This window comes from Emys orbicularis, chromosome 8 (assembly GCF_028017835.1).
Source record: "Emys orbicularis isolate rEmyOrb1 chromosome 8, rEmyOrb1.hap1, whole genome shotgun sequence".
In the NCBI taxonomy this organism is placed as follows: domain Eukaryota; kingdom Metazoa; phylum Chordata; order Testudines; family Emydidae; genus Emys; species Emys orbicularis.
In genome coordinates, this window is record NC_088690.1 from 27,915,001 (window position 1) to 27,929,028 (window position 14,028).

The following is a 14,028-nucleotide window of genomic DNA, read 5'->3' on the forward strand; positions in this document are numbered from 1 at the left end:
TTGAGTTGCTGGAGGCATGAATTTGCCTTCCAATGGTGTTTTACTTTGTCCTTTGATGAAATTAGTTACAGTATGGGAAGATATTGTTGACTTCTAGAAAGCTGCTTGATTTTGCTACCGATGAAAGACAAATAAAAGAGATTCAGCAGGGTGCTGGGCTATATAAAAAATGAACCACTAAGTGAAGTCACCCGATAAGTTTATGCATCATTTACTTTAATATCATATGTGTTTTTTCTTACTATTCAACTCCCAGATGGGGTATTTTATTTATATCATACTGTTTTGTAGCAAAACATGACATCTGAACGTTTTTTATCTTGCATTCTTCAGGGATCAGCACTTTGCTTATGATATAAAGTTAAAGGCAAATTTTGAAGATTACATAGAAAACCTATGAAACTAAAGCATTTACTGATGTCGGGTTTCATCAGTCCATAGCAAAAACTTTGACTGAACCTAAAAAGAGAGCAAGAGAGAGGTGGTTTTTTTTTGTTTGTTTGTTTGTTTTAAATTAGTTTTGGTATGTAAGGAGAAAACCAGAGCAGATGATCAACAATCTTGTTAAAGAAAACCCAGGAAAACAGCCCTAGCTAAGGGGGGGGAAATGGCCATGATTAAGATGGTACTGTTCACTGTTGTTGGCTCATTGTGTATTCACATTGAAACACCTGTTCAAGGATTATTTAAGATGGGTTTTGCACTTTCCATTTTTACAACTCAGGAACCAATGTAATCATTTAACTTTCATTGCCTTTTTCATCACAGTTGCTGGCTCCACGTAGATAACTATTTTATCTGGAGTTTCATTGGGCCTGTTACCTTCATTATTCTGGTAAGAGTGCTTTCCTTCTCCCCCCTACCCCCCACCTCCCCTTTCCTTCCCCTTTTTGCTCATTTTACAAGAGCAACAGCGTCGTGAAGGTTGAGTAACATCAGTCATTACAAATCCTACTCTCAGAGTTTTGTATGAAAATAATTAAGGCAAATTTATAATGGGAACAAGGGACTGTAAAGAATGTTTAAAATATAGTTCTGACCAAATTATTAATGTTCAGAACTCATTTGGTACTTCTTCACTTCTTCTTTTTGTCCTTATTATTTTAATACTGAAGGTCATATTGATATGGCAGTCATATGACAGATCAGTATAGTACTAAATACAGATTACAAAAGGGCCATTATTATTACTACCATCTATTGAGTTGGTTTTGTACATGTTCAAAAATTGTAACTAAGTATTTATCCAACAGACTGGAATGACTCAAATAGAAGTTCCAATCCTCTGGGTAAATAATTCAATCTAATAATTCTGCATACATATGCTATATGTGTGTATATATTTGTAAGTGTTTTTCCCCATATGCATATCTATGTTATGTGTACTATGTATAAAACACTCACATGTTTTTTATATAAATAATAATCAGTGTATTGTGAACCCAATAGAAAATCCATGCGAATCATTCCAGTGGGTGGAAATATTTTAATTATATATATAAATTTTTTTTTTAAAATAAAAAATGGAGTGGTTAACTCATTTATTATCCATTCCTAGAACCATTCCAGTCTTTACAATAAATAGAACATGGTTATATATTCAGCCAGGGGAAGATCTGCTTCAGTTAATGCAAACTAGTGGAAATAGAGGTATAAGAATTTGGAAGAAAAGGATGTTCAAAATGAGTTTACAATTCAATTTTATGGTTCTGGTGTCAGAGCTCTGAAAGGTCCAGCTGTGCTTGAGTGTGCACTGATTTTCTGTAGGTACATAAGAGAGAGTTCATAACTTTGAAATTTTGGAACAGTGAAGTGGGTTTTATTAGTGTTTTTAGAAACCTACGGCAATAAAATACCATATCCTGTGCATTTATATAATGCCATGGTTGTGACAAAAACTGACAAAAGCCAAGAAATTAAAATTTCTGACACTCCCTTCACTAATTCGAACTTTGTAGTCTTGTCATATTTTTTTCAGCCTCAAGGATAGTTTGTCAGCCTTAATTTTTAAATTCCTGCCTTTTATTGATTTATACAGTGAATTATTTAAGCACATTTTTTTGTATCTTATAATTTACACTGCCCCAGAATGTGAAAGAAAATTGGTGCATTTTGAATCTACAAATTATAGTGAAAAGATGTGCAAGACCATCCAAGATAGGTAGGCTTGGAAGGATTTGATTTTTATCAAATGTTGGTAAAAGTCAATTTCACTGTACACACAGACCAACCCCAAAAATATTTCCATTGATGATAATCAAAATTTATAGCTAGTCAAAGTAATAAAAATCTCCTTGAGAACTGAGTTTGATTTATGGATATTCAGTTTGTATATTTTGACACATAATGTTGACAATCTGTGTTTTAACATTTATAAAGCTTTAACTTCTTGAATTTCAATGCCTACTGTCATTAAATAATTATTGTCTGACCCACTCCATAATTTACTACACCTGTAAACATTTAAATAGGTAAAAATAGAAAAAACTGCTTAAAATAAACCTCGGTTAAACAATGGAGTTTTTTCAACCCATTGAGCGTGGACACTTAAGAAAGGACAGGTGCACAATGTGCAAATAGATGCTTCATTTTAAAGATACAGTCACAATGCTGTAAGGATCTGTTATGTAAAATTTCCTTTTATTTTTTCAAATGTCAAAGTGTATGTATGTATGGAGAGAGAAAGATAATAGTCTCCTGGAGGTATGAGGAATGTGGTCAAGCAACTAGGAATGTAGTACAAAGTTTAGTCTATTTAAGCAAGTTTAAAGAAAAGGAAATCCCTCCCACTTTGGAATTTGATTCAGTACTAAGTCTTCAACTATATTTAAACGGAATTTTTAATATAGTAGGTCATACTCTTCCAATAGGAGAAGTTGTATACATGATTGCTGTGATCATTTAAAGAAAACTATTCTAAGTCTGATGTCATACAGTTCAGCTAGTCAGTGCTTTAGGGTCTGGTTATAAGTGTTTTTTGTTTGTTTTTGTTTAACTTATTACTGTAAGCACTTTCTAGATCACTTCTCTCTGTTTTATATAATATTTCACTTGAGGGGACTAGAAGGGGACTTTGCTGAGGGCATTTATATTTCCTCATAATCAGGTCAGAGTGAGAACAGAGGTGAAGGACATTTAAATTATATTGACCATGTACAGTCAGAGTCCACTGTTATTTATCGGCCATGATATTATTATCCTCCAGCAAATCATTTAGACTGAGTGGCTAAAGGCCTTTGGGAGCAGTATTCCCAACTTCACAAATATGAAACAGCAGGTAGCAATCACAACATAGTTCCTGGGAGTAATTCTTATCCTGCAATTGCTTTGCCCTCTAATCGTCCAACTGAGAGAGAGAGAGAAAAAGAGAGGCAGATGAGTAATGGCTGAAAAATAATCTCATGTGCAACGTAACCAGAGAAGAGCCATGTTTGTAGAGTAGGGTATTCATTATCAATGGTATGAAAGAGTTTAATATTAGTAATCTTTTCAACATCTGTTACTGGTTTAAATTCTCTCTTATGATGTTTATTAATGAAATAATATGCATATTCTTAGACAATATTGTTTGCTGCTTCAATTTACAAGGTTTTCTCTGTGGTTAAATCCATCCTTACAATTGCATTAAAATCTATACACGACAACGTGGGGGTCTGTGAGGGAAAACTGCCTTCTGAGGAAGACATAAAACTTTCAACTTCAGTATTTCCATAGACTATCATGCCTATGGGCACCAGGGTCATTATATCTATGAGAAAAGAGCATGTAAGTAATGAGCGATGGGAAACCATTAGTATGCCTGAAATGGTTTAATGAAAGCTTGGATCATGACACATCAGGAGCTGTTCTCATCATTTGGACAGTTCCATCTGCATCTTTAATAATTAATTCAGTTCAGTAAGAGTTCAGCTTGCACACTCATTTAGAAGCCTTCTTCAGAGAACACCTCTTTGGCTGCCAGTCCCTGAGAGAAATAGGCTTCTGCATGGCTAAGAGCAAAGATCTGGAGATACACAAACAGTTTTAGAGCTGCATTTGCCAGGTAACAAAAGCTCCAGGGAGGACAAAAAGGGTCAGAACATGTGCAGTTCAGCTAGGTTACTTCAGAGTGGTGTTTCTGTTCTTCTGTCTTATCATATCCATGTCAGCACTGCAGGCTGTGTGGAATGAATTTTAAGCTGCTAAGCTCAGGCAGGCGGGATTCAACTGAGCAGGTTGATGGCTATAAAACAAACAATGTGCTCCCATAATCTGTGGTCAGAAAAGCCCGAATATTTTGACTTCTATTTAGCTCCATATTCATTCATACCATTAAGATGGATGAAGTTGGTTAGACTCTTGCTCAGCCAGGACTACTGGGGTATGATCCTCACAGATGGAACTAATAAATTCGCCTGGTAAAGGTTATTTAAACAAAGGTTCCGCAGATGTTCTATTTAATCAATACAGGAAAAATGTGTGGTTGTTTTACTCATACTGAAATATGTTATTTCACTAATATGTCTGTATGTGTATAGAGATATATATGTGTATATATATATATATACACACACACACATAAATCCACATTATATGTATATAAATATATATTGTAGATGTGTGTTTTTATATGTACACACATGATAAATGTGGCAGTGAAAGACATGTGATAAATTGTATTTGTCATGTTCCTGACTTTCATTCTGCCACTTATCTATCTTTTTTAGGACTCCTTCTAGTCTTTCAGACCTCTCTGCAGCTTATAACAATTTTTTTTTAAATCAACTTGAGACAAAAATATTTCCCTCAAAATTACACTGGTTTGATGTGCAGGACAGACAGTATTCAGTCCGGCATCATTTTAAGGTCCAGTGTCTTCTGATTTTGCAGGGTTAGAAACAAGACTTCTTTGTACTGGTAAAGAAAGAATACCCAGCTTTCCATAGGTTATTGAACTTGCTCTGTAAAGTCCTCAGATATTAGATTTTAGAATGGTGACATTTTTATAAATAGAGATTTTTTTTAAAATGTTTGTGATAATTTTCTTCCTCGCTCTTGTATATCAAATCAAATCAGTATCTTAGATGTCTGTATATGAATGCAAGAAGTATGGGGAATAAGCTGGAAGAACTCGAAATGCTAGTAAATAAACACAACTATGACATGGTTGGCATCACAGAGACCTGGTGAGATAATACACGTGACTGGAATATTGGTAAAGAAGGGTACAGCTTGCTCAGGAAGGACCGGCAGGGAAAAGAGGGAGGAGTTGTTGCCTAATATATTAAAAATGTATACACTTGGACTGAGATTGAGATGGAAATATGAGACAGACTTGTTGAAAGTCTCTGGGTAAGGATAAAAGGGGTAAAAAACAGGGGTGATGTCATGGTAGGGGTCTACTACAGACCACCTAACCAGGAAAAAGAGGTGGATGAGGATTTTTTTTAAACAGCTAACAAAATCATCCAAAGCACAGGACTTGGTGGTGATGGGGAACTTCAACTACCCAGACATCTGTTGGGAAAATAACACAGCAGGGCACAGATTATCCAATAAATTCTTGGAATGTATTGGAGACAATTTTTTATTTCAGAAGGTGGAGATAGCTACCGGGGAGAGGCTGTTCTAGATTTGATTTTGACAAATAGGGAGGAACTGGTTGAACATTTGAAAATGGAAGGCAGCTTGGGTGAAAGTGATCATGAAATGATAGAATTCATGATTCTAAGGAATGGTAGGAGGGAGAACAGCAAAATAAAGACAATGGATTTCAAGAAGGCAGACTAGCAAACTCAGGGAGTTGGTAGGTTAGATCCCATGGGAAGCAAGTCTAAGGGGAAAAACAATAGAAGACAGTTGGCAGTTTTTCAAAGAGACATTATTAAGGGCACAAGAGCAAACTATCCCACTGCGTAGGAAAGATAGGAAGTATGGCAAGAGACCACCCTTGCTTAACCAGGAGATCTTCAATGATCTAAAAATCAAAAAAGAGTCCTACAAAAAGTGGAAACTAGATCAAATTACAAAAGATGAATATAAGCAAATAACACAAGTATGTAGGGACAAAATTAGAAAGGCCAAGGCACAAAACGAGATCAGTTTAGCTAGAGACATAAAGGGTAACAAGAAAACATTCTACAAATACATTAGAAGCAAGAGGAAGACCAAGGATAGGGTAGGCCCATTACTCAATAAAGGGGGGAGGGAATAATAACAGAAAATGTGGAAATGGCAGAGGTGCTTAATGACTTCTTTCTTTCAGTTTTCACCAAGTAGATTGGTGGTGATTGGACGGCTAACATAGTGAATGCCAGTGAAAATGAGGTAGGATCAGAAGAGGCTAAAATAGGGAAAGAACAAGTTAAAAATTACTTGGACAAATTAGATGTCTTCAAGTCACCAGGGCCTGATGAAATGCATCCTAGAATACTCAAGAAGCTGACTGAGGAGATATCTAAGCCATTAGCAATTATCTTTGATAAGTCATGGAAGATGGGAGAGATTCCAGAAGACTGGAAAAGGGCAGATACAGTGCCCATCTATAAAAAGGGAAATAAGGACAACACAGAGAATTACAGACCAGTCAGCTTAACTTCTGTACCTGGAAAGATAATGGAGCAAATAATTAAGTAATCAATTTGCAAACATCTAGAAGATAATAAGGTGATAAGTAATAGTCAGCACGGATTTATGAAAAACAAATCGTGTCAAACCAACCTGATAGCTTTCTTTGACAGGGTAACAAGCCTTGTGGATGGGGGGAAGTGGTAGACATGGTACATCTTGATTTTAGTAATGCTTTAAATACTGTCCCGCATGACCTTCTCATAAATAAACTAGGGAAATGCAACCTAGAGGGAGCTACTATAAGGTGGGTGCATAACTGGTTGGAAAACTGTTCCCAGAGAGTAGTTATCAGTGGTTCACAGTCATGCTGGAAGTGCATAACGAGTGGGATCCTGCAGGGATCAGTTCTGGGTCCGGTTCTGTTCAATATCTTCATCAGTGATTTAGATAATGGCATACAGAGTACAGTTATAAAGTTTGCGGACAATACCAAGCTGGGAGGGGTTGCAAGTGCTCTGGAGGATAGGATTAAAATTCAAAATGATCTGGACAAACTGGAGAAATGGTCTGAAGTAAATAGGATGAAATTCAATAAGAACAAATGCAAAGTGCTCCACTTAGGAAGGAACAATCAGTTGCACACATACAAAATGGGAAATGACTGCCTAGGAAAGAGTACTGCAGAAAGGGATCTGGGGGTCATAGTGGACCACAAACTAAATATGAGTCAACTATGTAACGCTGTTGCAAAAAAAGCTAACATTCTGGGATGCATTAGCAGGAGTATTGTAAGCAAGACGCAGGAAGTAATTCTTCTGCTCTAGTCTGCTCTGATTAGGCCTCAATTGGAGTATTGTGTCCAGTTCTGGGGACCACATTTCAGGAAAGATTTGGACAAATTGGAGAGAGTCCAGAGAAGAAGAACAAAAATGATTAAAGGTCTAAGAAACATGATCTATGAGGGAAGATGGAAAAAATTGGGTTTGTTTAGTCTGGAGAAGAGAAGACTGAGAGGGGACATGATAACAGTTTTCAAGCATGTAAAAAGTGGTTACAAGGAGGAGGAGGAAAAAATACTTTTCTTAACCTCTGAGGAGAGGACAAGAAGCAATGGGCTTAAATTGCAGCAATGGAGCTTTAGGTTGGACATTAGGAAAAGCTTCCTAACGGTCAGGGTGGTTAAGCACTGGAATAAATTGCCTAGGGAGGTTGTGGAATCTCCATTATTGAAGATTTTTAAGAGCAGGTTAGACAAACACCTGTCAGGAATGGTCTAGATAATTAATCCTGCCACGAGTGCAGGGGACTGGAATTAACCTTGCAACGTTTCTTCCTAACACCTATCTGTGCTATGTAGTGATTTTACATTATAATTCTCTCAAATTTATCTGTGGACTTTCTCATTATTCATGTAAAGCAGAATTTTCAAACCTTGTTGGCTAGTTAGACTCCTAAATTCATATTTAGACACTTAAAAAGAACTGGCCTGATTTTCAGAGGTGCTGACCCACCCCAGCTCCCAGAGTTAGCCCAATGCTGACTGTTTTTGAAAATCATCCTATGTATGTATAGGCAATACAGCTAGAGATGAGCTAAGGAGGTGGTATTTAGATGTAGACTTTGGGTTAGAATTGATATTTGAGGCCAAATCAGTATTAGGGTTTGGATTCTGATTTTAGGAATCCAAAATCCCATAAGACTTTGCCTAAAATGGTGGAAGCCTTGTGAATTCAGCAGCTCCGCTAATCACAAGAAGATGCAAAATTTTGGTGACATCAAATGAACTTTCACTTAATGTGAAGCTGTGCTAGATCCTGAGGGCCTGTACTCTTGTTCAGCAAGACTCTTTGAACCTATCATCACATATTGCCTGTGAATTTGATTTCTTTGAAGTCTACCCAAGATGAAGGCCTCTCCTTAGTTTGGCTTGCAGCACCACATCTACCAACTGGATTTGGATCTCATTAAAGGATAATTTTTTTTTAATCTATTTGACAGCAGATATGTATTAACTGATAACTTACTGGTATTTACTGGAGAATGTCAAACTCTAAAAGATGAAACCACTAATTTAAGAATTTGGGTGTCCCATATTTTCTATGGAGGAAGAGGAGAATAGATATAGATCAGTTGAAGGTTAGATTGATTTATAACGATAAAAGAATAAATAGATGAACTTGGGTCAATGTTTGATTTTCTTGAGACGGGTGGAAAATTCGGTGTAATGTAATGCTGCAGTTGTGAAAGCAAAAAGCATCATGTCCATTGGTTGAATTGTCATAGGCTAGAGAGAGGCCCATTTTTTTCAGAAGTGCAAACACAAAACTCACCCTGTAATTTGATAGGCCTCTGTGGATTTTATGCATTGGAATGTGATTTATTTTTAAATTTTCTATTGATATTAAGAAATTCAGTATTTAGGATGACTGACTCTTTTTAAAACAACAGCTTCAAATGCATTGAGTCATCTGGATAACAGCTGATACAGATTAGTGGAAAAGAAGCAAAATATCTGGTTCATTCTCTCTCGTGCATGCACCCACACCTCCCTCAATAGGAAGGGAGTTAAAGCCATTTATTCTAAAAGTAATTATTTTCCATCATGTTCCCCTGTCCTTTCTGCTTGGTGTATTATGTAATAAAATGAATACACCCAGAACAGCAAATTATTTAAAAGAACTGAACCCCTTTTTTCATGATAGGAGGTGAGTGAGATAAAAGGGGATGTGTCTTTCCCCAAGGTTAGCTCTATGCTAACAGTTTTTGCACAGATAGAATAATTTTCTGATAGTTACAGAGCGCATATACAGAGCCAATGTTTTTTAATCCTTTTTCAGATGGTGAACTAGTGTTCTTTTGTTGCTGATGTTTCAGATTATATCATTTTTCACAGAGATGTGAAGAACAAGTATCATATGGTCTGTTGTCATAGTTACTTTGTCTTGAAGTACAGTACTTTAATGCTTTTTATTTTTAAGGTTCTTTTTCATCTACCATGATACAACTATATCATCTTTAGTAAAATACTGGACTACTTTTCAGTTCTATTTTCTAAATTTTAATAAATATTGAGAAGATATTTGGAAACATTAGCCTCCGATTCTGAAATGATATCCATACAGGCAAAGCCTGCGTGAAGCCCTGTTGCCCTATTAGAACATTGTGTGGGCTCAGGGGTAGGGACTTGACTGCTTGGCTATCATTGCAGGACGAGATCCTTACTCTATAAATATAGGCTTTTATTTTTCCACATTTTAGATGCCTATCTGGCAATTAGACTTCTCATGTTCAAAGAATCATAGGGTGAAATCCTGCCAGTTTTCCTCGAGTGCTGGTCCCTATGGGTATTCACTGTGGGAGTGCGTGCACTCCATGTGCCCAGGACTGGAAACTCTTCAATAGTAGTGTCCATTGGTCTGTTCATTGGCCATTCACCTCCTCATGCTCTCAACAAAGTGGTAAGGGATGACACGGACCTACTGCCTCAACTACTCACAGCCTGGGACCGAACTCTCCTGTGTTCGTAGCCTGCTAGCTTGCTTGAATCTCTAACTAGTAAAACTGTAAATAGTTTATTATTGTTAATAGTATTCAGTTAGTGAGTAGTCTTAGTCACAGTTACAGAGCGGGAACCCCTGGCCCCTATTAGCTAATTTTCCCAACACTCAGGACACTTATGCCTAAGGTCCCACGCTTCAAGTCTTACCTTGTCCACCCGTGGGACTTACCAGTAAGTGACCTGCATGAGAACTGCCTCTACTGCACTGAGGAATCACACATCCCATCAAAGTGAGAGATCTCCTTTTCCCCTTGCACTAGGCAGTCTCAGGAGTTCAGACTCTGCAGGAACCAGATGAAGCATTCTGTGAGACTTTGATCAGATTGACCTCCTGCTCTCCGCCTCATTGACTGGAGCCTAACAGGCTCAGGGACTCTGCAAAATGGAAGCATGAAGAAGACAAGGAGAAATACACTCATAAGAAGGCAAACAAGTTGGCTCATAAGTCCTCAAAGAAGGGAGCTGCATTTTCCCTCGGGACTGCATGAGACTCCATGCCACAGAGGGGGGTGCTCTTGGAGTTCACTGGGTGCACAAGCCAGCTCTGACAGTGCTGGTAGCTTCCAGTGCTCCAAAATTGTCCTCAAAGGGGTGTAAGGAAAGTAAGAAAGTGCTCACCTTCTGCCCTGGCTTGCACTGACAGATCAAATACCAATGACTTCTTCCAATTCTCCTCTGATCAGAACTCGGTACGCCCTTCTCAAGGATCATCAGGACCCTGCTTTCCAGGGAATACCTCTAGCCGCACTGCCAGAAGACAATTGGTACTGATGGCTCCCCCTTTGAGTTTTATGACTCTTACTCTGTGGAAGTATAGAAGTTGGTAGTGCCAGTTCCACCAATGGTCTTCACACACGAGGTCAACCTGAATAGAGCTACCAAAGCCTCATCCCAGGACTCATATAGAACAGCCAGGGATTAATGGCAGTCCCCATGGGACCTGCCCCCATCCCTGTGAACCCACCTACTGGCCATACTGGAGCACTTGAGACCCTTACTATCGAGTCCCAGACTTTGAACACCGAGGGCACAGATTTCATCAAAAATCACCTCCAGTGCTAGAGCCTGAGCCCTCTCTAGGGCAGGCAAAAGAACACGAGCAGACGGTACCTCTGAATCTGCCAAGGGCTTCTTTTTCATCTGTGGACAAGTGATGATACCAGTCTCCCCCTCCTCAAGATGATTACAAGCGGTAATAGGAACTTCTCTGGAGGAATACTGAAACCCCCCAGATCTCACTGGAAGAGGTTCAGGATCCTCCCTTCTCCCCACATGGTCATGGACATTCTCTTGTCAGTGGCACCCTCTGAAGTGGCACTTCCTATGAACGAGGCTGTTTTGGAGCCAGCTAAGGACACCTCAGCCACATGGGCCCCTACCCCAAAGAGAACTGAAAAGAAGTATGTTGTTCCCCCTAAGGAGGCAGAATATTTGTTCTCTTACCCAAACCAGAACTCTCTGGTTGTCTAAGCTGTCACAGAGCAGAATGACTAACCAGTCACGGGTCATTCCTTCAGATAAGGATGCCAGAAAGAACTTTTCTTCAGCCAGTCTACTTTTCCATATCAAGAACTACTGGATGCTTATGGCAAAATACAACATCATGAACTACAACAAGAGTTGATCAATAAATTACCTTAGTAATGCAGGCCCCAATTCCAGGCTATTCTGGAAATCTAATGGCCAGGTCATCCCTTCAGCTGTCATTGGACATAGCGGACAGAGTTTCCTGTGATGTCAGTAGTTGAGGCAGGTTTCTTGGCTGCAGCCATTGGGGTTCCCCAGAAAGGTTCAGGTGATGGTAGAAGATGTCCCCATTGAGGTTAACAAGCCTTCAGCAAGAAAACCAGTGAGTCACTTCACTCACTCCAAGACTCTCATGCCACTCTCCATTCCTTGGGAATATGCGCCCCACCATCTTGCAGAAAATATTCTTAAGTGCTGCAGCATACATTCCAACCAGTCACATGGCCATTCTACCGGAGGCCCTCTGAGCCACCAAGAAAGCACCATAGAGTACAGTGCGGCAGACACACCACTCCACTATCGTCCCTTGTCCAGACCCAACTGCCTAATTCAGTTAGGGGCTGGAGAGGCCATAATTAGGGAAAGGGCTTTTTCTCCAAATAATTCCTGATCCCCAAAAAGAAAGGGAGCTGCAGACTCATCTTGGACCTCAGGCATCTGAATGTCTTCATCTACCACATAAAATTCAGGATGATTACCCTAGTTGCTCTAATCCCCTCCCTGAACAAAGGAGACTGATCTGCAACTCTCGATTTAAGATGTTTATTTTCATAAAGACATTCCCCCAGCACAGGCATCCTGCATTTTTGGGTGGCTATAGAGACTAAACCCAGTACAAGATGTTCCCCTTTGGTCTTGGAGTGGCCCCAAGGGTTTTTACAAAGCTATGCACTTTCGCCAGCAACTCTGAAGTATATTTCCCTATCTAGACAGATTCTTCATAATGAGAACCTCAGCATTCATCTCAGTCTTCAGACAACAGTCTGGTCCTGCATGGTAGCATGCACCTATGTGACCCCCTTTATCCAGGCTACATTTGTGCAGTATCCAGGCTTGGCTGAGAAAGGTCTACCTTTCAAACAGGGATTCCTTGGACAAGAGAGTCTCAGTTCCTTGTAGCATCTGGACACCTCTCACCTGGGGGGAGAAGGACATTGTTTGTGTGATGGTTCCCTTTGCTCCCTCCCTTCCCACAAAGGCACTCATTATAGACGTGTCTCTACGAGGCTGGGGAGTGCACCTGGACAACTACATAGGTCAAGGTTCCTGGACTGTCAGGTACCAGACCATCTAGGCACAACTGCTGTCCTGCTCCCTAACTAACTGCGCTGCTGGGCAATCTTAGAATTCTGAGTGGGCACAGCCTCCGATTGGCTGCTAGTGTAGCAGTCTTTCTTATAAGCATGGCCACCACAGCAGTTTAGTGGCTGCTCAACATATACCACATCCACAGCTGTACTTGCCCTTGTTCCAGCCTGCTTCCCGTCCCTGCTCCTGCTTTCCTCCAGCCGTTGCTCCCCTCTGGCTTCAGACTTCCCCCAGCTCTGCCTCTGGCTTACAAGTCTGGTTGATCCTCCAGTTTTGGCATTCGGCTTCTGTCTCACTGGTACTGACTCTCAGCTCATTTCCTGGACTCTGCCCACCCTGGCACCCACTTCAAAATGATATATCAAACTCTTACCTTCACCACTAGGCCTGACCACCCATGGCCTGGTTGGCACATTCCACATCAACCTTCTTGAACTGCGAGTAGGCCACAAGGTGTGCAAGCAATTCCGATCCACTCGTGTCCAGGTCAGGGTGGACAACATCTATGTATAAATGAACAGAGGGGAGTGAGGTCCATACCACTCTGGAGGGAGGCTGTCCAGCTCTGAAATTGGTGCATCCACCATCAAATCATCCTCACTGCAGTGCACATACCAGGAACGATGAAATTCTGAGCAGAAAGCCTCAGCAGGTATTTTCACAAGGATCACAAGTGGGAACTCCACATCTATGGTACAGCGGATAGTTTGTCAGTGGGTATTCCCCTCATGGGACCTCTTTGCCACCCAGGGAAACAAGAAGTGCCCAGCCTCGAGACACACAGGGGCACAACTCCGGAGGGGATGCCTTCCTAGTGCAGTGGTCAGACCTATTGATATATTCCTTCCCTGTCATCCCCCTCCTACCTCACATATTCTGAAACATCAAGTTGGACAAGGCGATACTGACTTTAATAATACCATGGTGGCCATGACAATCCTGGTGTACCATGGCTCTGCAGATGGCCTCCCGCCAGTACATTTACCTACTGCCATCTCCAAACCTATTGTCACAGAATGGAGACAGGACCAGCCATCCCAATCCAGCATCCCTCCATCTGGCAGCCCAGATTTTGGATGGGGGAT

At 40.1% G+C, this 14,028-nt stretch overlaps 1 protein-coding gene across 1 annotated transcript in view; it reads left to right on the forward strand.

Moving 5' to 3' along the window:
- Window positions 1-14,028, forward strand: part of ADGRL2 (adhesion G protein-coupled receptor L2) — a 151,253-nt gene that overhangs the window by 122,570 nt on the left and 14,655 nt on the right. The window contains exon 16 of the mRNA XM_065410118.1: window positions 769-835. Within this exon, the coding sequence (XP_065266190.1) occupies window positions 769-835 (67 nt within the window). The remainder of the gene's footprint in view (window positions 1-768; window positions 836-14,028) is intronic.